Genomic DNA, 24,007 nt, shown 5'->3' with positions numbered 1-24,007 from the left:
AAGCACCAGACACTACTTCACATCCACCACTGCTGCTACCACCAGAGAAGCTGCAACTATAGGAAGTGTTGAGGTGTGAAGGGACAGGACCCCAGTCCAGATACTTCATGAAACATCCCAAGCACAGGGATTGCTTTGTGCTCAATGGGTTTTCTCCAATAGCTGCCTTTGCTTCTCACACATTATAGTTTAAGCGGCTCCGCCCTTCCCAGTGCTCTCCCTGTGAAGGGATCAAGCAAGGGGTGTCCCTCTTCTTTTGCTCGATCTCCTGCCAAGCTTTGCACAGCACCTGGTGCAAAGCTACAAGCAGGGTGGCACCTCTGGCAGCAAGGAAAGAGCAGCTGTTTGCAAAGCGCTGAACTAGACCTAACACAGTCCAGCTCCCAGCTACCTGGGCAGTAAGTGCTTGCTAAAAGGAGAACAGGCTGTACACAAGGGCACACTCCACCGGGCAGGTGCAAGACTTACCACGAGGAGTAGCTGAGTCCTTCAGCTGTTCCCTTACCACCCTGTCTCCTCGGGGATTTGGTTTCAATGTGCTAGTTGTATTTTGTGCTTTGTTCCAGCAGGTTCAGAGCCTGTAATCCCGTTGGCCAGTTTCCCCCAGGAAACCGGCTCTTTTCCCTGAGCCTGCCAGGCCCACACACCTCCCTGAGCCTTCCTCCCTCTGCTCCTTGCCTCCTCCAGAGGGGCTGGGGGGACCAGCCGGACGCTGCTCCCCCCCATTTCACCTGGCAATACCACCAGCACCGGGCTACACACTGATTCATGCCGGTAAGTGGAAAAGAAGGAAGTCACTTTAGAACAAAAAGGGACTAACAAAAAAAAAGTTATAATTATAATGCAAAATTACCGACACAAACCCCACCCTCCCACCCTTCCCATGACAAAAAGCCCTGGAATTAGACTTTCTTGGGACGGCGTCCAACTTGGTAATAATAATAAATGCTGATGAGGATGAAGAGGACTCGGCTGACCAGGAGGAGCACGGCACCTGTGGCTATCCGGCTGCTCTCAACCAGAGAGACAGTGGTAACTGGAGAAGAAGGAGGGAGACAAGGCAGAGGTTGGTGATGAAAAAAACAAATGGAGACAAGTAGTACAAAGCTGTTTTCTACTGCCCTCTAATGCAGATTCCTAGCAAGACCTGCTGAGCCTTGCAAACACTACAGGCCCACCAAGCTCACATGCACAGCAAAACTGCTCTTCACTAGCTTGACTGCACAGCCCTGAAGTTAGCCACAGGTGCACAGAGCTCTCGCTTGCAGAAACCCTGCTTTAAAGGCAGCCCCATGTTCAAGCAGCTACAGCTTGAAATGGTCACTTGAGCAGATGTTGAGTTTGCGTCATGCTCGGGAGTTAATGGTGGAAGCTGGGTGTTCCTGAGTCTGCTTTGCAATTTAACCAGTGCTGATAAACATTTTACAACTGTAGAAGCACCTACAAAATACATAGAGTCCCCACACATGCTACCTCTTTTTTGGCTACCAACACATAGCACATATCTAAACCAGCTACCTTGTAACAGTTAGTGAGCTACCAATATACGTACAAAATCCCCCTTCATTGTTAAATATAGACAAGCTCCCTAGAAACAAGCTGAACTGTTATTCTCTTTTTTGTAAGACTGAACACTCCTTTTCTAGTGTAGGTTGCCACAGTCTTTTCTTGTTAGCCCCACCTAGGCAGCCCACTCCAGGAGATGACCTGTTCTGGCTATGAAGGCCAGGATACTTTTAGGAAGAAAAAATTAAATGGTCAGAGGAAGATGTTTCCCCTGCACCTGGACACCCTTCCCTGAGCAGCCCAAGGAAGAGGCTGCTCCATACAGGAGGAAAAGGGAGAACAGCTGGCAGGGAAGATGCTCTAAGGGCCAGGTTATCTTTGCCAGTCCCACTGAGCAAAGGAGCTGTCTCCAGAAGCAGCACAGACACAGCCGGGATCAATGGCTGTGGCTGTGCTGGACAGGAGGCAGTGCCGGTATCTTCCCATCAGCCGAGTCCACTATGACTCCCAGGGCCTCACCCCACCACTCCTTCAGCCTGGAGTTCACTCCATCAGCCCCAAGGGCACTGCTCCAATTTCGCCTTCGGTCTCACGGTTCACACAGGTTGTTCTCCCCACCTCCCCCCCGGCCCGGTGGGGTCCGCAGGGTGCACTCGCATCCTTTGCATCCTCCCCACCCCGGGGGGCTGCAGCCACTCACCCAGGAACTGCACGGCGAAGTAGCAAGCCTCCGTCAGCAGCGTCCAGCGGATAATGACTTTTTCGGCCGTGTAGAGAGCGTTCCACATGATGAGCGCGATGCCTGCGGGGGACAGCAGAGAGCAGCTGCCCGAGGGCCGGGGGGATCACCGCGAAAGGGCAGCCCACCTGCCTGCCCCCCGTCACCCATTTCGGGTTCCCCCGGCGGGACGCGGCTCTGGGGCAGCTGCGCCCCCCCGGCCGCTGCACTTCCCGCCGCGCCCGCACGGTGCTGCTGCAGGCCCGGGAACCCCGCCGAGCCCCAAAAACGCGCGCTGCACCACCTGCCCGCCCTCTGCTGCAGGGCAGCACCCTCTGCAGCCTGCCGGCCCCGAGGAGGGACCTGGCGGGGCATGCAGGAGGTGCAACCCCTGCAGCTGGGGAGCACTTGCAGAGCTAAACGAACCCCGTGTGTTTAACTCCTCCACTCGTTTCCTTCCCCAGATCGTTCCTCCAGGCCCCGCTCACCTTCTTGTCCCGTGCCCCACAGCTCCTGGGCCCCTTGCAGGGGCCGTCCTGGGATGCCACCCCCCAGCCCTTCTCCCCCCAGGGGGGTCTGGCCCCAGCTGCAGCCCAGCACCCCATCTGCAACTCCCCTTTGCTGGGGCACTGGGGGTGCTCCCCCAGCTCTTTGGCGTGTGCGCAGCCCCTACTAGGACAAAGCAGCAGTAGCTCAGCTTTTCGAAATACCCTTAAACAAACCATTTTTTTGCTAAGAGCAGATCATCTGCTCTCCGGCTGCAGTTGTCCTGCTGGGCACAGGCTTTGACCGCTCCTGCCATTTTGGTGTTTTTCCCCTTACTCTACAGGGCTGTGGTGTGCCCCAGGTACACCAGCACAGCACTCACTGAGGAGGGCTCCTCCGTAGAGCCGGATGGGAGTCTTGCTGCTCACCGATTCCTCCTCGAAGACAGCGTCATAGAGCTGGTCAGGGAAAGCAAGGGCCTGGCAGAGGCAAGGGAGAGACTCAGCAGCTCGCACTGGCCAGGGTCAGCAAAACATGCCGTCCTGGCAGCAGCACTCCAACATCAAGCCTTCATGGGATCAGAGACACTGGCCAGGAAATTGGAAATTAAGGAGGCACAAGAAATATCAGCATGTCAGCTACGGGCTTCGTGGCTGGTTTATATGGCCGAGCCTGCCATGCCGTGTGTGGTTTATGACCCTGCTAATGAAAACAGACTCCAGTGATGGGAACAAACCACCAAGGACACTGCTAGGAAAGCCCATTACTGAGACATGGTGAGGGCAAAGGCCTCACAACAAAAAGCAGCAGCAGCTGCTGAAGCAGAGGAGGGGGATAAATGCCAGGACTGAGAAGCCACGCTGGGGGGACCCCTTTGGCAGTCACGAGCTGGTAGTGCCCAGGACCACATCCCTCACTTACCATGATGGCAACGCCAGAAAACATGACGGCGGAAACCAGCTGCCAGACCCTGCGCGAGAGGGAAGACAGAGCCCAGTGTGAGCACAGGGGTGATGCCATCACTCATCCTTCACAAAGCATGTTCCTGGCTGCCTGCTTAGGCATCAGCCTTCATCCTCCCCCCTCGCACAATCCCAGCAGACACAAGCCTCCCGTGGGAGGACTCGCGTCCCCCAGACCCCCCCGTAGCTCCTGCCTCAGCATGCAGACTGGCCTTGCTGGTGAGGCAGAGCCAAAATCCCCCACACCCATGCGGAGGAGGGAAGTGACCCTGCCAAGACGATGGCACAGAGCTGGGGGTCCCCACAAGGTGCACCACCCTGTCACACATGAGACCAGGAGCTCCTCCAGCTCCATGCAGCCCCTGTGTTTCCCAGCACCTGCTGGGAGACAAGAGCTTGAGGGCCTCAGGCTGATTTATAGGGGAAGAACGCAGAGCTGATCTGGTCCCATGGCCCCCAGGAAGCCCCTGCAGGGAGCAGTGACACTGGTACAGCAGCAGAGCTGGTGTCAGCAGCCAGAGCTCTCAGGGATGCTGTGGCCAAGGGCCCTCAGAAAATCCAGCTCCAAGGTGGTCCAATATCTTACCTGAGCCCCAGTGGTTCCCGGACAGCAAACTTGATTTCATTTCCCAGTACCTGGCTAATCTGAAATTCAAATAAAAGGCACAAGGTGACTAAGCAGATCCTTCTCCAGCCTTTAGGCAGTATTTGCCAGTCCAAAACAGCATACCTAGCCTCACATGGGAGCTTATCTCTAAGAGGGCTGGAAGGAAGACAAGGACATGGGATTCATCTGTGACCCCTTGGTCCCAACACCTACTGAAGGCTGCCTGGATTTCCATCAGGAGCTGTAGACTCTGCTGCTCCCTTCCTGGGATCAGCAACTTGCAGTGTGGGGCTGGGGCAGGGTCAGCATTAACTCCTGCCTCCTCCCACCTACGTACGTAGGGAACTGTCTCCTCCTCCCACTCACCACCTGCACGTCCCATCCTGATGGAGCACAGGCAATGGCTGAGTCCAGCCATAGGGCTCAGGTACCGAGGGAGCTTTTTTTTGCAGAGAGCTCTGCTGCTCCCCACATGCAGGCAGGGAACCAGGCAATGCCCTGCCAGAAGGTTCTTGAGGGGCCATCCCAGACAGGGCTCCTGTGGTTCTCACCCTTGCCCTCCAGCTCTGGTACTCCACTGAAACAGCTTGTTTGTTTGCAATTCACGCGTCTTCTGAGAGTCACCACTTAAATTGCTGCTGTAGTGTCCAGGCCACCAGCTGGTAGGTATTGGTTGTACCATGGTCCTACGGCACCAGCTCCAAGCTAGCTCATGGGTGTCTCAGCAATACAATTTCAGGAATGGATTAAAGCAGCTTGAGGGCAGAGCTCAGCCCATTACCACAAAAAGCCATTTTTGGCAGCTCCCATGAACCCAGCAGGCTGCATGGCCCATTGGCGCTCAAAGGCAGCATTGTTTGTACCATCACGGCCTTTGCGCCTCCCTTTACAGGAGCCCCACAGAGCTGCGAGCCCTGCTTTTGCCAAAGGGGCTGCAGAAGTTAGATGCTAAAAAAAAAAGCCCCACACCACATCGATTTGCCCAAGCAGAAGGCCTCTTTTCCATCATTACTGCGCCCAGGCTTCCCACTGCCCTACTCTCACCTTTGAGCGATGGACCTCGCCGTCGTCGTCCTCCCCGCCGACCCCCAGGATCTTGCGCGTCTTCAGCCGGCTCACCAGGTCGGTCTGGCTGTGCTTCTTCATCAGCGGTGGGGGCTGCTTTGCCGCCATGGTGGTGGCCCTCCACCTCCCAGCCCTCGGCTGCGAGGCGGTGCAAGGGGAGCGTGGGAAGCGGCTCTGCCGTCACATTAAATTTCACAAAGTTCAGGAAAAACAAAATGAAACGGCCACCACCACAAAAATCTTCCTGTTAGGCCGGCAGGTGGCTCCTCATCCTCCCAGGACAGGGAGCCCCAGCTACAGGAGGCTCATCCCAGGGTGATCCTGCGGTCACCAGGATCTGCCAGAGGGGTGGGGAAAAACAAAACAAAAAAAACCAAAAGAAAACAAACAAAAAAAATCAGAGCGGTGTGGCTTTAGCATAGCCATAAATCCTTTTGAGCAACAAACTGTAGTTTGGCCTATCCCAGGCTGAGTCAATGCCCAATAGTACCTCTTAGCTGCTGCTTAGATCAGGGGAATTAAATGCTTCCCAGACTAGGGGAACTAAAGTAATTAAGTGATGCTTTGTCTTTTGTCTTTCTCCGTGCTGTATATCACACCTTTCACTTGCCATTTCAGACCAAATACCACACAAGGCTCAGGCATTTGTGGCCCGCACCCCGAGATGCTGCAGCCCCCACATTGTGCTAGAACACACCAGCCCCCAAACAACAACAAGCCAGAGGCAAGGCTTTGAGTATACATTGCTTTCTGGGAAAGGGGAGATAATGGCAACTAGAAACTACTGATACTATCTGGTATAAAAACAACACAAAGATATCTGACAGAAGCTACAGTAGAAGAGAACTTCTGCCTTGGCATGGTGGTGTACAGGTAGAGGTGTCAAGAGTCCCATGAAATCACTCTGTATCATCCTGCAATCCGAAAACCCTGGAAACCCCCAGTTCAGAAAGTTTTTTCTTCCAATTCATCTTCATTTCATCTTGGCTCAGCTGAACACAAAGACTTTTTCCCGTTTGCCACTTCACCCTCCCAGATGACCCACAGACGAATCCCCACAGGCACCAGGCACAGCTAATCCAGCCCAAGCAAGCACAGGGCTCAAGCACCGGCAGTCCTGTGCACAAGCCAAGCCTTCCCACAGCTGTCCCAGGAGGAGAGGATTTACGCTCTTGTCTAAAGACTTCATGAGCCTTCAGGGAGCAATGAAATGAGGTACCGGTTATTTTGGAATCATGCACGGGAGTGTTGTCTCGCTGCCTTGCAAGGGATTTCCCTCTCACAGGAAAACCCTTTCCAGTTGTTGCCCAGCCAAGAGCGGACAGTCATGACTGCAAGTGCCCAACCTAACTCTCTACAAGGCAAAGCTAAGAGCCCACTGGGACAGTGCAAAGACTGAATCCTGTGATCAAGGGTTTAACAAGACCCCTTCAGCAGACCACAGGCAAAATTATTTTCAGTGAGCCTGTTCAGCTACTCAGGGCTTTGCAGGTGCTTCTTTCGGACTGTAGTGGGGTTTGTTTGGCTGCATTTTTTTTTCCCTTATTCCACTGAATACCTAAGCCCAGGTTACTTGAAAAACAGCACAGAGCCAGATGTAGCAGCCAGGGTCTGAAAATATTTCACAAGAGGGACAACAGAAAACAACTGCTCAGTAGGAAGATGGAAGCTGTACGCTCATGCCTACACTTGAGCACAAGGCAAGAAACTCAAAAAGTAGCTGCTACTAGAAAAGTTTGGAAGACTTATCATATCTGGAATTTGCTAACCCAAATTGTCACAATATTTTGTGTGTACTCAAATCTAGATAATCTGCACCAAAAAATCCACCCCAAAGCCAGAGTGATGTGTCAAAAAGAAAAGCTTGACCTCTTTTTAATTTCTTTTACTGCAGTTCCTGCAGTCCTTTCTGCTCCTGGCAGACACAGACCCACAAGGTTGGATACCAAGTGGTTTCCGCACCAGAACTGCAGTGCTGCTGAAACCAGAGAAGACCTGTTGCTGCGGAATTTCTAGCCCAGCATTTTCTGATTGAAGCTATCCAGCCCAATCCTGAAGCAACACTCCTCTGCTGAATGTCCCCCTCTTTCACGCTGAGCCTAAGTACCACTCTGAGGCCACCCCACATCCCTCATCTGGCCCGACGCAGCTGCTGGGACACAGGGAGGACAGTCCCAAGCAAAGGGCTGATGCACGGTGCTCACACCCCTGAAAAGGCACCGAGTACCTATTCAGCCACTCTCCCTCCCCTGCATGCTTTGGTGGGGAGCAAAGCAAAGCCCTTCCACAAAGACTTGGTAGCTGAGGCAAGAGTCTGGCAGAAGGCCTGAGCAGCGGCATCCTACTGGTCCTGGGTCACCAAAGCCTTTCCCAGGGATGAGAGACCTGAGGCTTGCTGGACTTGGGGTGCTGAGCCTGCTGGCTGCACCAGCCTGGCACCTCTGGATCTCTCCTGGTTTCTTGCCAGGGGAAGCCTGATGTCCACATCTCGTGCTCTGTCCACTTCATGGTCAGAAGAAAGGAAAATGTGCCGGGAAAAAAAACAGAAAAAAAAAAAAGAAGAGAAAAGAAGGGAAAAGGACTTCATATCTAGAAAAATCTCTCCTGAGGGCAAGAAGCAAAGGAAAGTGACGGGGGCTGAAGGGACGACTCCATGACTCACCAATGAACACAGCAATGAACAGCTCTGTGATTACAGAGGCAGTTTTGCAACTCTGACCACAGGCCAAGAGAGCAAAATTTGCCTTCATCAGTTGCTTTCAGGGCAGAACTTAGTGGAAATTTATTCACGTCATCATTAGCACTGCTCTCCCATTAAGAATTTCCACTAATTTGTGGTAAACCACTGGCCAAGAGCCAGGACAACATAGGCCAGATACAAATGCCAATAAAACAATCACTGAAGGCCATTCTGGTACATAAAACCACACTCCTACAGCACTAAGCAAAGCTATGGCATAGCCCTGCAGCCAGTCCCACATCTCATTATCCTCATCTTCCAGAGAAAGCCAGTCTAATGAATATGGAATATTAACGAATAATGACCTAACAAATGCATTAGTGCTAATTCAAAGACATTTAGATAGAAGATGCCAAGGATTTGAAAATGTTATACTTACAGTAATGTATCCTGACACCCTCACAATTTAAAGGATGTTTTCTATTATCCCGTGTGTTTTTAAAGGGAAACCTCCACCTCCTCCTCCTGCAATTCTTCCCTCCTTAATCCTTTTTCTGAGCATTCCAGGGGCTGTGCAGATCAATTACCATAAAGAGGCAATTCCTACTCCCCACGACAGCTCAGTGATGGACAGTGCCTATGTGCAGTTGAAAAAAAAAAAGGTTTTTTTTTTTCCTCCAAAATCCCTTTTCTTCACAGGCTCCTTTCAGCATCTGTTCCCTTGCTCAGCTGTTCAGCACACTGCACTCAATTTTGATAGCTACTGCTTCATGGTGCAAAGAAACCTCACTGGTGCCACGCTAATGATAGCTCAATCTCTTCCCCACCTCCACGGCTCTTCCCCCAGCATCTCCGCTTCCCTCCCAGCGTCTGGAGAGCAGAGGAGCTCTGCAGCATGGGAGAGGGGAGACTCAACCGCACACGCGATGATGCTGCAGCAGCCAGAGCCACACAGCCATCGAGGGAGGTGCATGGGGCTGCGAGGGGAGAACCAGACCCCATTCCTGCAGGCACCTGAAGTAGATGTCCACAGCTTCAGCAAGCTGCTGCCGAGCAGCTGATGGTGCTCTCCTGCCCACCTGTGAGGACACGGCTCCCTTAGGTGACTGGGCTGCTGCTTGTTGCTCAGCTGGACGTTGTTTTGGTGGCACTACCATCCAGAGTGCAGCCTTTTACCTGACAAAGCGGTGCTGCTGAAATTAAAGAGGTGACACTGCAGTACTTCTCACTCTAAGGGTTTGAGAGCACTTTCAATGTGCAGGCAGAGGAAGATAAAATAAACCAGAGTCAAGCCAGGATAATGTCTGAAAGGGTTTATACACTTAAGCTGGCCACAAGTTTGTTCAGCTCTATCATGATCAGGACAGGGAGGGTACTCTTGCTATCCTGTCAGGCTCTGCTTTTAGATTTCCCAAGCTAATACGCTTGAAACTTACAGACTCTTACATAATTTTTCAAAAATACAACAGTGTTCTGCTGTAATAGCCCAAAAGGCTACAGCCTGCATTTTTGCAGAGGTTTGGGATGATCGCAGTAGAATGGTGTATTGTTTTTGATAAGGCCTGTTTTGGGAGAATTCCTAAATGCCTATTTCTCTGCTGTCGGCCTCTTCTCAGTTTTCTGATAAACAGGACTTTACAAGGGAGTGGGTGACACAACTTTAACTTGTGTCACTTCTCAAATACAGCAAATAGATTTCCCAAGCCAATATGCTTGAAACAACATCTTAAACCCACTTTGATTTGTTATGCTGAAGAGGGATGCCAAGAAGGATATATGTCCTTTCTAACAGCCTAACAGGGCACCTGCTGTGCCTAAGCATCTTTCAACACAGGTTGAGAACCACTAGTAAATGTGAAGCAGCAGCGCTGTCCCTTTACAATACTGGAGCTGCTCCAGAAGGGGAGGTCTCCAGCACTGCGGCAGAACAAGGGGCTCTGCACACGAAAGGGGTGCCCAGCGCGGCATCTGTGCTGTGCCCGGCTCTCGCAGCCGAGCTGGTGCCCCCAGCATTCCTCTTGCACGGCCCTGGCAGCCATAACACATCTGTCCCTCTCTTCTGCTGTTTCTCCAGGCTCTGGTGGTTCTGTTTCTTTGCCGGTGAAGCCAGTGCCAGGACCATCACAGCTGCTCTGGACCCCACACCTACTCAGCCACAGAGACAGCCAAAAAGCCTGGGCGCAAACACACGGGCACGGCAAAGGAGAGGCAGTGGATGCACAGATCAGAGCAGTCATGCACGAGCAAGACCAGCCAGAAAGGGAAAGATAACTTTCCACATAGGATTTTCATCCAGACAGCCCTCTCTTCCCTTTTCTTGCCCACAAGGCTCATTAGCAAAGTATGTCAGTGTCTCACAATCCCACTTTACTACAGCCCTGCACCTTCAGGACAGACTATATCCCCACTTTGGAAACACCAGCAGATTAGGGACAGGATACCCAGACGTACTAAGTACCTTGGCTCCTGCAAACACTAGGCTGCTGCCTAATCGAGTGGGATCTACAACTCCATTCACCCTCTGCCCCTTCATATATGAAGGCTCAGTCTGGTCACTTTTACACGCATAAAATCTCTTGGTAAACAACCTCACATGCCTCAGGACTCTGAAACCCTGAGGAATGAGGCAAATCCCCTGTGTTTATTCCAACAATACACCTGAAAGCCACAAAACGTGTTTGTGGATCCTATTCAAACAGCCTAATAAGTTTCCCCAGGAAGCCCTGGTGGAGCAGGCCCTGAGCCAGAACTGCCCATGTGCCAGGTAACTATGAAGGTACGGCTATATTCATGCTCTGTTTCTGCAACTGCACATCCCAAACCTACAGTGACTGAATCAGCTCACTGCCTAGATTTCTATCCAGAACATAGATCTAGACCATTAGGACCTCTCTGCCACCAGCCAGCTGCAGCAGCCCATCACTATCCTCATCTCCCAGTGGATGTCTTCCATGCCAGCTTCAGCACAACAGCTTTGCATGTTCTGAGCTAGCAACTCATCTTAAAACAACAGAATAATTTGCACTTTTTTTTTGCTGGGAAGAATATACTGTGACCCGTGCCCTGGATGAGGGGTGTAAGTTCTCCACCCTAGAGAAGAAAAAAAACCTCTCCCAAAGCAGTTTCTGCACATCAGGGAGCCTCAGAGATCTGCAGGGAGTGAAACTTGATCAAGCCAAAAATAACCTGATGCTCAGGCAGTAAAAACAATTAGCACCCAGCCACCACAGCAGCATGATGTGGCTGCTACTCCCGCTCAGTCTGGCACAATCTGTACACCTGAGAAACAGAGATACTTCAGATTTCTCACCTGTAACATGCCAGGTACACAGGAATCCTTTCCCACATAAATACCAGCCCTTTCAGTATAGAAGGCTCTTTGTAGCACTAGTAGGAAACATCTCTTGCCAGAGGTTCATTCCCAAGTCTGCCACAGCCCTGCTGCTTCCTTAAGCAACCCCAACAGGTACAGGGACACTGTGTCCTCCCTAGGGAAAACCTAAACACCCAAACAGGAGATCTCCTGCCCCTACACACGGTGAAGATGGAAAGACATCTTCAATGGGTGCCCCCAGATCAGCTTCTACAGACAAGCCACAGGAAACCTCAAAACCCAAACCACCTGTGATGCATGAAGAGTCTCTTGAGGCACGTCCAAAGCTCACCCTGCCAGTTAGCCATGCCCCACGGCCACACACGGCCTGATGCCCTCCCACTGTGTAAGCAATACAGAGCTGGCTCTGGAGCCACCACATGCAAGGTGGTGACACCCTATGCCTAACGCGGCTCCAGCAACCACAAACGCAAAAGGCCAGCATCACCACTCAGCAGATGAAAACCTACTGGAGAGGTAAGAGTTGTGTTACTTACCCCGTTACCACTGCAGGCAGAAAAGGACATCCAAAGCCTGCTCAGCCTCTCCCGAACTCTCGCCTCCACCTGCTTTAGGGCTGCATCCCCCAGGCAGGCTCAGCCCCTGCACCCTCATCGATAGAGCTCCTCTCCCGCAGCCCCGGCTCTCCCACTGCCCCCAGGCACTGCGGCTCCTGCCCACAAACTCTCTGCGGCCATAAAAACATCCTGCCCCAAGAAGCACCACAACTGGGGGCCAAGCCATACCACCTGGGAGGTATGGCCCAGATCGAGGATTTTATTGCCCATAGATTTCAAATTTCCCTTTGCAGGGAGCACAGGAATGTTTCTTTCTGTGCCACGGGAGGTGTTATATTGCAATGAAAAGCTGCAAAGTGCTCAGCTTCCTCAGAACAAGGTAAAAAAAGCCCTGTTGCTCTACTAGTTTCTCAAATAGGAGCTATAATTAAACACAGCGACCACACTCCTGCCAGCCTGCTAACCGGCACCTGCAGCAACAGCCAACCCCTCTGCACCCAGCAAAGCACGCCCAGGCTTCATCTCGGGGGGGACACGGTTGTGTGCCCCAGCAGCAGCTGTCAGAGCAGCCTGCAGCACCCCAAATGTGCTCGGTCAGGCACCTGCACAGCAGCAGGCACACACAGCACCCTCCCAGGCACTTGGCCCCACCACAGCCCCACTGTATGTGGCTTGATGGGCTCCCAAAATGGGGGACAAACAGACCTTGTGTTTTGTCCACCATACACATGCACACACCCCCTCTGAATACAAGCTTGGCCGTGCTATCCAACTTTCTCAGGTAGCCCATCCCTTGCTGCTAAGGAGTGTTTTGGCTGCAAAGGACACAAGGTATAATCTGCTGCTTCAGCGGCTTCTATCTGTATTACTTACATATGAGTCCATCCCCTCAATCATTCTTCTCCCCACCATGGAGGCTCTCAGCCTGGCTGACCACAGCAATCCGTCACCCCAAAGCTGTCCTCGCTCTCCCCGATGGCTCAGGCAGCTGCACCCCAGCCAGCACCCAGCCCCTCACCTTCACCCTGCACGGCCACCACCCAGCTTTCCATCTCCCAGGGAGCTGAGAGGATGCAGAGAGAAAGAAATACAACATATTTGGATCAGGGGCTGTTTTTCTTTAAGGGCATTAAAAGATAATTCCTCTTTGATTTCCCAGCTGCCTTAGACAGGTGTTTGTGGGAGACAGTCCCAGAAGCTTAGTGGGCCATCTGTCCTGCAGATGATTTCTACAGGGAAACATTAGAAGAAAAAAATAAAACCCATATGCACACACATAAATTAAAAAGAAAAAAAAAAAAAACACCACCACCAAAAACCTGAGTAAATCAACTCTTGCTACTGGAAAAGAGCAGCTTTAAGAAGCCAGGAAAGTCCTGCAACCAAAGAGGGTAACAAAGCTCAATTTTAGAAAATCCAATGTAACTCAGTATTTCTTCTCTTCTGGCTCACACCTGAGGAATAACACAGGCTCAAAGAAACTCTATGGCAAGGAGCCCTGGAATCAGGGAGAAGCCCAGACACACGCTGCTTACCCATGACACCACTGAACACTGGATTATCATAGTAAAATGGGGCTTCTTGGCACTTCTTGTCCCAACAACCTCAAACCTCCCCAGATTTTCTTTCCACTTTGCCCCCAAGTACTTGACAATTTCCACTCACAAACCCTCCAGGAAGCCAATGCCCTTTTCTTCCAACAAACCTCCAGCACTGTCCCTTTTCAGAACTCAAAAGGAAATTGTAAGAAATTACAATTTGGGAGATCCGGTCCCTTCAGCCACACACAAGCCCTATCTCCCTCTGTATACTGTCACAGAGACTGATTTTAAAGCCATTCTTGATAGATTCTCCCCCAAAAGAAGATGAATTATATCTCCAGCAACATTATTTCTTTATCTATGGTCCAGTAACTTACCCAGCACAATGTAACTACTGTAATTTATAAACTACCAACATGTGTACAACCATGAAATGGAAGATAAAACAAATAAGGCTGTGCCACTCCAGTACCCCAAAAGCAGGTTCCTGACCTGTTTCATGGGTGGATTTGCAGCCTTGGCCTGAGAACACCTGCTGCAGGATGTCCCAGCACCATCAGATTTTTTTGTTCTGTTTTCTGCAGAAAACAAAGGGTTCCTCTTCTCCCATAGTCTGTCATGATATGACCAGATGTGCAGTCTAGGCACACACAAAGCAGGGAGGAAAAAAAAGGGCAGACGAATACATTTGCATTAAGCAGGGAAATTGCCTTTTGGTCGAGTCAGGACACTTCCCGAGTCCCAGGCACATAGGCCCTCACAGGACTTGCACCTCTCATTGTGTAAGTAATAAAACTCGCTTTAGAGCAGAGAAGTCCTGTAAATCAGGCCTGATATGAAATGGCCCAAGCGACCATCAGTCAACAGCTGAGTTGTCACCAACCCTATGTTATAGAGCATTTCCCATATTACATGGTCATATCCACATCCTGTAAGAGCATGTTATTTATACAAATATATAATAATTTATAACTAATAATAAATTATATGTTAATAAATCAAGTGCATATTATTTTTCTGTAAATATACAAATGTATATAATTATATATTTATATTTATAAATTTTTATATATTTTTATATATGTATCAGCTACAGTTTGATTTTGTGTGGACTTACTTTTGTGGGTCCTGCTGCAGGGTGGCAATTTCTTGAGACTGGTTAGTAACGACAGTTCTGGAATATTTTGGCATTCACCTATGCTTTGGTCTCAGGGGAGAGAGGAGCCCCAGGGAGCAGTTTGTCCCAGACTCTCTGCTGGGAGATGTCAGCCAGGGTCTTGACTCCTGATTCTATTAAGTTAACCACTTACCGTGGTGAAGATCAATGCCATCTTTCATCTCTTGGCCCTGGACTACCACCCTACACACAACTTGGACCCATCACCTGCAGTTTGGGAGCACATTCTCACTTCCTACCTAAGCAATTTGCTAGTATTAAGCCCTGCTTATTTGCACGCAATTACAACTCCAAGTTTATCACTCCCTCATGGCTCCTTAGACTCAAAATATGCGCAGATACGCAGATAGGCTTGGGGAGTTGCTTAGCAGAAGGCCTTCCAAAAAAACACATACTTTGATGACTTGGTAGCCTACCCCCAAGTGGCAAAAATCTCCTTCTGGCACCTTAGTGGTTTCTATAGCAACGGGTCAATGCTAAAAATGTTAGATGCAAAATTCCCCATGTTGGGCAAACAGGAGCTAGGAGGACAGATTTAGAAGAGGGAAACTTCTAAATAGCTGCTGACAGAGCTAGCACAGGCTCTGCTGATTCACAAGTCAGTAGCAAACCTCCTCACAAGAAATTCCTAGCAATCGGCTAGCGGGGCAGTGCACGGTGCACGGGGATGTGTCTGTGAAGCACCAGGCTGCAGCATCCCACAGAACAGTGAGGAGCCACGGGTTGCACACTCTCCTGCAACACAGCACTTGGAAGTGAAATCAGCTGTTCTCAGGAACAAAATCACAGTCCAGCATATAGAATGGCAAGCCTGAAAGCTAAACTACTAATATATTATAGGTCTGGAAGTGCTGCTGCCCCTCCATGCAACCAAGACTGGGTCATTTAACCTCTCAGACCTCAGTTTTCCCAGTTGTATGTGAAAAGTAAGCCTACCACCCAAGTTCATAAGGCTTATGTTCAGCAGATACAGCATTTGAAAGGCGACTGCCCAGGCTGTACCCCACCAGTGCCTGCTGCCTGTTTGTGATGCCCCTGTGCTGCTAAGGTTACACACTCCCACGCAGCACCCAGTTGATTACACATGACGTGTCAGAGGCAGAGGTGCCCTCCCTGGCCTGAGTAACAACCAGCTTAATGTGGCATCAATTTTTTTTCTGTCTGTCTTCATTCCGTGCTGGTGGGAGAAAGCACTGTGGAAACCTTGGGGTGAAACTCACATCAACACCACCTTCACGCATGCCAGAAGCTCTTGGAAGATCCTCCTGGTCAGATTAAACCCATATGCATAAAACCAAAGCAGCCACAGCTCAGTGCAGTGCCGCACAGGGGAAGGTGGAGGAGGGAAGCCCACTGAACTACCAAGAAGCAATCACTTTTGCCAGTGTGGTTCTCCAGTTAAACAGCTCTGAAGAACCCACAGGCCTTTCCCTGGTGCACCCGCCCTCCACCCCCAGGAGCTGATACAAACCTGTCTTTGCTTTTATTTGCTGCTAAATCAGGGGAAAAAGACTCTCTGCATGCACACAGGTATGTGTATATGCATTTCTGCTTATGCATGAGCTGTCAACCCCTGAATTATGCACAGATCAACAAGGCTCTTTGAATTCCCCAATTGTGAAGTGCATGACATTTAATCTCAAACTTCCTTTTGGATTTCATAATGGACATTCTCAGCAATGGGTATTCAGCATACAAGTACCCTTCAGAGAGCTCTCATCAGAAAAAGGAAATAATATAAAGAAGACTGAAAAAGACAATGCCTCTGATGTGCGAGAGGTTCTCCAGCTTTCACAAAAGGCCAGTGTATGTGTACGGTGAGGATCACACACAGAAGTCTGCCCCCAGTGCAGAATTGAAAGCATTTCACAGGTGAGGAAAGTGGGGCTTGTAAGTGTCAAATATAACATGAACCTATAGCTCTCCTTACCTCCCTCTTTTTGGCTCCCGGGAAATAGGCAGGGTGAGCTATCTCCAAGACATGCCTTATTTTTGGACAGGATGCATCATCTGTAATAGCTTACTTCTTTCCACAGACCACAGGAGCTTAGAAGATGAGCAAGACTAGGTTTTTATTGCATTTATATGGATGGGCAAGACAATTCTTGATCCTTGCAGCCAACTTCTCACTGCCTAATCCCAGGCAAATACTGTATCACTTTTGCCCATCTCACAGCATGGTGTCACACTTTGGGATTACAAAGAAGCTAGACAACAACCTGCAAGGAAAGAGGATCCCTTCTCTTCTGCTGGGCACAGAAAAGCTATGTCATAAGCAGACCTGTTCTTATTAGTTACAGCCACAGAGGACACACATCAGTCTAAGGAACTAAAGCAAGATTTCTCTTTTTATAGCACAGAGTAGACAAGGGGGTAGATGCCAGAGCGTTGCATCAATAGCTTTGGTGATGGAGGATATCTGAGAAGAACTGAGAGGTCCCACAGTCAAGGAGCTCTCTCCCCATCTTATGTGGCGCATGTGAGAGAAGCCTTAAGAAAGAAGGGATAAAGGTACTACTGACTAGTCCTTCTCCTTGCCAAATTACATATTGACTCCCTATCTTTGTTTAATTTCTCTGCCTAGGGACAAGGAGGCAACAGGGACATCCAGGAAGCCAAACAACAGCAGCATGAGCACTGACAGATATCCCACCTCTACTCTCAAGGGTTGTTTAAGGATCTTGCAGTGCTTCTACACTTTAAAGTCTCAGACACTTGCATGCAGCAAGCTACAGTAATATCAGCATTATAAAACAGCAGTGTGTGTGTGTATACAGACACAGTGCTTTGCTGTGTGTACATGTGTATATACATCTCCACCAGCAAGGATATAGCACACCCTCCTGCTTAGAAGAGCTCATGACACAGAAGTGTCAAGTTTAGTCAACACTTTCCCCATTACCTTACCCATAACAGTGGCTCTGGGGATTGCAGGCTGGTCTCTTCTATCCCATGTTCTTTGCAAGCACCGACAAAAGGCACCCAGTTTGCACAGTGATGCGGAGCAGGGAATAAATTTTCTGGAGGAGATAAGCTCAACTGCTTTATTATTTCTCCATCTACCAACCCTCAACCCATCCTACTTGTCCAGAGATTTAAACAGTGGATGTTGACACAGCTCAACAGGAGGGACTTGTTGAACTCGTGATGTACAGCAGCTGGGCTTTTGCCAGCAGACAAGGCAAGAACGCATTCATACACCACAGTGAGCAAACAGTTGCACTGGGCAGGGCGATGGGGGAGAAGGCTGGAAGGATGCACTCTAGTTGCCTGCTGTTCAGAAGCACCGGATTTGTGGCCAGCACTTCCAGAGACTCCACCAGCAATGCTGATATTAAAGGCAGCTAAATTTTACTCTCGCTTAGCATGAAAACAAACTGGGAATTTGCAGACAGATGGTCTAGATTCTTCAGTCCTGTTCAGTGGAGCCTTTCACTCATGGCAGATTTCCACTTTCTATGAAGCAATGTTTGGGTGCTCTCTATTGCTATTAAGCAGCTTCTACAGTAACTTTTTTTCCTAGGCCACAAAGAAAATGTTGGTGAAAAGCCAACACCACACAGCTCCGCTGGACTCAGTATTGCAGTTCTTGGGTTTTCCTCTCCTCTCTGCAAGGAGGCAGCTCGCATTTCTGCCTCCTTGGAATACATTGAGCATTTACCCTGAATGACATTCCAGGCAGCTAAACTTAGATCTCCAACAGGAGGATTCAGAGGGACTCAAAATCGTGAATCTTTAAGATACTTTGTTTCCTAACAGAACAGCCTGCTTCCTGGAACTCCTTTACCACTGGCCTTATGACTCCCCCATTTCCACAACACGTTCCTTCCTCGGGCTCTGTACAGCACGGCAGAGCGCCCGCAGCCACGCTGTGCCCAAGCCATCGCCCAGGTATCTCCCACAGCTTTTGCAGGACGTGGGACCGGCAAGGTGGCTACCTAGATGGGTTTATGTCGTGCATAGCAAGGGGCTTATGTCGTCCCTATCAGGGCAGGGTGAGACAGCCAGGAAGCCTGAATTCAGGGCATCTTCACGGCCATAGGGAACAGGGGTTAGGAAGCACAATATGCACAGGTTGACCTCAGGAAAGCTGCCTGCTCTTTGTCACGGCCATCTGCACCCACTGCAGGCCCAGCTGTGAGCCCAGAAAGACACTGCAGTGCCCAACAAGGTCTGGAGTGATTTGAGGGCTCAGCAGTGGGATTCCTGAAATAACCTCTGTCAGCTGGAAAAGCTTCTCAAGTCTTTCCACAACCACAAACAACCGGAGACCAGAGGTTTGTATTTCACTCATAAGATGGCACCACCACAAAAGAGCACTCCTGCTGCCATCATGGGCTACTGAATGAACGCGTACTCAGGCACAAACACCAGCCGAGTCACCCACAGAGTTTCCTGACTTGTGGGTTTTCTCTGTAGATCTCGTTTGGTTGCTGACATGGTCCCAAACTGTTTACTTTCTTAACCCTGGCAGGATACAGCTAAAAACAAAGGGGCTGCAGGCCTTTGTCTGCTGCTCTGCCTGCACCTGCCCTCCCGGCCTTGGGCAGCTGAAGTGCTGCCTGATTTTAATAAGAAAAGGAGGGATTTCTCTCCTGTAGGCAGCAGCAGGCAGCTGCAAAGGGGACTACGTGATAATCTCCATATAAAACACAGAATCTCTTCAAACAAATAATTAGGTTGCCAGTGGCCAGTGTTATCTGACACCCCTGCGTGCGCATCTCCTGCTACTTCAACTCATAGTGCTAATACCACTCCCCAGGAGACCCGGCTGCCAAATCACAGTTTGATTTATTTCCAACTGTTTTTCTCCCCATGCTCTCCTCAGCACCTTTGGTTTAAATTTAAATTACCTTAATCCAAAGCCCTAACAAAAATTCCTAGGGAGCCCTGCAGCAACAGAGCCAGCTACCAGTCCCTCTGCTCAGAGTTCTGATTTTGGCCCCACAGGTTCAGAAAGTGAGAACACAATTTGCAACCACCAGCATCAACAGAAGACTCTAATGTTTAGCGCTAAACCCAGCTATAATTGTGCTGACAATTTGGTGACAGATCTCTTCTCCCCTGCAACCAACAGCGATGGTCAATATAAATCTGGATTAGAGCTTTCTTACAGACTCTGTTAGTGGCTTTAGACGTCCCTTTGAGTCCTTGGTTTTGTCTTGTAAGGTGAGCTGGGTAAAGCACAGTTCGTGGGTCCAACCAAGGTCTGGTATAGATGAGTCAGGTACAGCATAAGCAAGGATTTCCCCATCAAAACCAATGCACGAATGTGCTCAATAAATTCCTATTTTGCACACAGTGGGATAGAGACATTTACAGATTTAACTAACTGATACATAGCCTCCCTTACAGGATAAGGGTGAGAAATGTACCAACATCGTTAAATCCAGAGGGAAATTTTGCTGCTGGGGTTTTATCAGAGCCCTGAGCGGCAGAGCTGTGGGACTGGCAGGGGCTCCTGCATGGTGGGTCGCCCAGCACAGACCCTGCGCATCTCCAAGTCATTTTCTCCATCTGCCATCTGAGGGCAGTCACACTAACCAGCACCACAGATGGGTACTGAAACACACTGCAATCCATTAATCCTTGAAAGTGACAAGGAGCTTCAGAAACAGAAGAAACTGAATAAAGCCAGAGAGTAAATTATCACTTCCCTTCATATCTGAACCACCAGGCTGTTTTCGGTTATATCTGGATTTGTCTTTGAGAACATATTTTAGCATCTTGAGCAAAATCTCTTTATTTCAAACATTGAGTGACCTCGTGCTAGCCTACAACCTCCAGGATATAATCAAACCCATATTTTCCAAGAGAAGGAAGGAAGCAACATGAACCAGGAACACCTGGTCACCTCTTAAGTGTTGTTTTTCCTGGTCTGGAGAAAGACCCAATGTTTCTGGGGCCAGCATTCGATCTTTCCTCCCAAGACTTTTTTTCACATTCCTACATCAAAAATACAAAACCCAGAAGATCTGCTTTCTATAAATAATGTCCCAATAGTGCCAAGGTCACCAAGCCTTTCCCTCTGGCACCAGGCCAGAAACAGAACATAAACAATCTCAACATCTTTCTGGTGCACGTGTGCTTCTTTTTTTTCCTGCACCATGGGAGAGCTTGAAACCAAAAAATGTAGCACTAGGAAGACAGACACCCCCACTTCATGTCCTCTCTCACTCTTGCCAGCCCAGAAGAGCCCCCAGTTCCACCCAGGTCAACATGCATGGCAGCCCATCCCACCTGCAAGCAGAGGGAGATACTCATTGTGTTGTATCGGTTCTCATTAAAAACTGGGGTACTTACTGGATGAGGACCAAATACACACATAGGAAGGTACAGATCATGATCCAAATAGCTCAAAGTGATGCTTGTAACCAGCATGTGGAATGGCCCCTTCCAGCCTCAGCCCCTACTGTTAAACACTTTGACCTTCAGAGAGCTGCAGGACAAGCAAACATCAGCTGCAGGTGTGCTCCGGGCTTTTTGCACACTTCAGCACTTGACGCTCATTGAGTACAAGAGAAAAACATTTCCCTTTGGATCAGGCCCCAGCCTCCACGTAGCTCCAAATGGACAGCAAACTTCAAGGCAGAGCATCTCTGTGATTTATGCTCCCACAGATCAATGGAGATGCTCTTCTGCCTGTATCTCTCTACAACAAATACTTCCTACAGACCTGCCAGCAGAAGGGATAAATTCCCCTTGAGACTATACAGCAGACATCATCTCTTCAGCCTTCTGATTGGGACAAACCACCTACCCAGACAAAAGCTCCCTTGATCTTGCTCTGCACAGCAGACAAAGAACAAAAACACATGGACACATTTGAAAGCAACCACGTCCCACTTTTCCCAGCTGCCACCAGTACCCAGCCCCTCTCTGCTGAGGGCACCAGGACACTGCAGGTTCATGGCGTCCCCCACAAACCACTGTGCACCCATCAGGTGTGTTTATCCAACTTAGCTGAGATATGGTCAGGGCTAGTTGAAGCACCTTCCTGCTGAGTCTCAGAATCTTGTTTGGTTTTTGCCAGAATCTTTCCAAGAAAATTTCCTCCCAAGGGTGCTCCCCTACCTAAAGCATAACTACTATTTATTTGTTTAAAAAACACTTTCCTCATCCACAGGCCCTGAACGTCATTATTCAGCAGACTCTGCTCTAGTGCAGACAGAGTTACTGAGCAAGTTATTTATGCCAAGTCCAGAATAGCCAGTGTTCTTGCATAGTCTGTAGTTTCTCATGGCTTAGCTGTACTGGTGGTAGCCCTAATGTCAACAAGGCTTTGGTTGCTGCTGTTGTTTATACCTCCCAGCCTCTGCGGACAGGGGAAATGGATGAAATGGTACTATTTAACCAGCTGCAGCTCAGGCTTTACTGGTCCTGTCTCTTGGGCAGCTGCAGGAGGGACAAGGACATTGCTCAGGTAACAGAAAGGTCTGGTAGGCTGCAACTCCAGGCAGTGCTGGGGCAAGGCAAGGAGCAGGCACTGAATTCCTCAGCCCAGTTTGCTCAGTTAGAGCAGTCATCACCTGGAAAGCCTAAAAGCTGCTGCTGCTCAGCTGGGACAGCCAGGCCCCATGGGTGGCATTGCAGGCATCCCAGCGTGCAGGGACATGCAAGTGTCCAGGCAGGGATGCAGAGCCTGCTGAGAGCTGGCTCACCTCACCTTCCCCCTCCTGTGACGGCAGGGGCTCTGTCCCATCTCCTTTCCCTGGCTCCCTCCTGCAGCACAGGTCTCTCACTCCATCACTCTCATTCCATCCCCAGGCCAAGTACCACCCTGTCCCCAACAGTCAAGCCCTCCCTGCAGCCAGGGCTCCCCAGCACACCTACAGAGCTGCACCCCATGGTAGCGCTGCCATGCCAGCCTCCCTCATCCCAGCCCCAGCACAGCTCAGCCATCAAAGCTGACCTCCCAGCCCATGCAGTGGGCAGCACACAGCCTCCCCCTTCAGGCACCTGAAGCATCCATTTGGGGTCTGTGATCCTCCTGTGACTCTTCCTGAGGAAAAGGTAGGGCACTTGCAGAGAAGAAGGTACATAGGATCCCAGCCTTTGAGTGGAGTGACAGCCAGGAGAAAGCCCTCTCCGCAAAGCTCTCAGCCAAGAGACCCACTTGTGCATCACCTTGCAGAGTGGTTTGGCTGCTGTCCCACCCATGCCTTCGGGTCACCCACCACTCTCTCACCAGGATGCAGCGCTCCACCACCTCCTCCTCCACCCATCCCACCTGGACCACGCAAGGCCAGGATGGAGATGGTCCCATCGCAGCCATGTGCAGACAGCACAAGGGCTGCTCCCTCTCCTGCTGTCCCTGTCCGTCTGTCCGTACATCCATCTATCCATCCCTTCCTCCCCCGCCCGCGCCGACTCCGGAGAGCCCTCTCAGAGGGGACGCCCGGCAGCGGAGGCCGGACAGCGGCTGCCAGCAGCGGGCTCCGCGCTCCCTATTCCTCCGACGCGGGTCTTCGAGTCCCCGGGGAACGGCGGAGAGAGCCCGCGGCGCGGAGGGACGCGCACGGTACTCACCGCCCTAGCGCACGTCCCGGCGGCGGGGGGCGGCGGTCCCGAGGGCTCTGCGCGACTGCCCCATGGGCAAAGCAATCCGGGGGCGGCCGGCCGGCGCCGCGCAGCCCGCAGGCGGCCAGACTGAGCCCGGCTCTGCACGGCGCCGCCTTTACGCGCCCGCCCGCCCCGCCCGCGCCGGCCCACCGCGGGCGGGACCCGCCACCGCTACCGCCCGCCCGACGGGACGGCCCCGCCGCCCGCCCCGGTACCGGCACCGCGGACCCCTGCGACCGGCCACGTCGGAAGGCAGCGGCTGCCCGCCCGGCCAGGGCGGTGCGTCGGTTACCTGTGGGTTACGCGTGGTTTCTGTGTGGCTTATACGCGGGTCAGGCGTGGGCTGCGCCCGGGCCACGCGTGACCGCGGCTCGGCGCCTGGGAACAAAGAGCAGTGTCCAGAGACCTGTTTCCTGGGAGGGAAAGAGGGGCGGGGGGCGACCCATGAAAATAAATCAGTAACCGGGAGCAACAAAAGGCTCCTCGCCCCACCCATCCCTTTGGGAAGCTGCCAGAGAGATGTTTCATCTCTGCGTGTTTAAAAGGCGAGGGCGAAGTGAGCGCTGGCGGCAGGTTCGCCCCGGACCTTCTCTGCGCTGCAAATGGGGGCTCAGTCGTTCTGGTCATGGGCGCGCGGTTTCGGGAACTGTTACACAATTCCCTGTAAAAGGTAAAAGAGAATAAACGTGGGCGCAGGGGAACACACATATTTTTTCCAAGTGAGTTCGCGCAGGGGAAGAGCCTGTCTCTGCGTCTGCAGGGAGAGCTGCAGGGCCAGGGCTGGGGGGGCCAGCCTCGGCCAGAGCCTGTCC

At 51.0% G+C, this 24,007-nt stretch overlaps 1 protein-coding gene across 1 annotated transcript; it reads right to left on the bottom strand.

Moving 5' to 3' along the window:
• Nucleotides 1–902: 902 nt before the first annotated feature.
• TP53I11 (tumor protein p53 inducible protein 11) lies at nucleotides 903–23,268 on the bottom strand. The gene is made up of 7 exons (XM_065636486.1): nucleotides 23,163–23,268; nucleotides 5,324–5,681; nucleotides 4,259–4,317; nucleotides 3,632–3,680; nucleotides 3,093–3,189; nucleotides 2,207–2,308; nucleotides 903–1,036 (listed from the first exon to the last, which is right to left on the bottom strand). The coding sequence occupies exons 2-7, from the start codon at nucleotides 5,450–5,452 to the stop codon at nucleotides 903–905; spliced, it is 570 nt and encodes a 189-aa protein (XP_065492558.1). The 5' UTR covers nucleotides 5,453–5,681; nucleotides 23,163–23,268.
• Nucleotides 23,269–24,007: the final 739 nt, after the last annotated feature.

Source organism: Caloenas nicobarica, chromosome 5 (genome assembly GCF_036013445.1).
Source record: "Caloenas nicobarica isolate bCalNic1 chromosome 5, bCalNic1.hap1, whole genome shotgun sequence".
NCBI lineage: Eukaryota > Metazoa > Chordata > Aves > Columbiformes > Columbidae > Caloenas > Caloenas nicobarica.
Note: the sequence above shows the minus strand (reverse complement) of the source record. Positions and strands in the feature narration are given on the sequence as shown.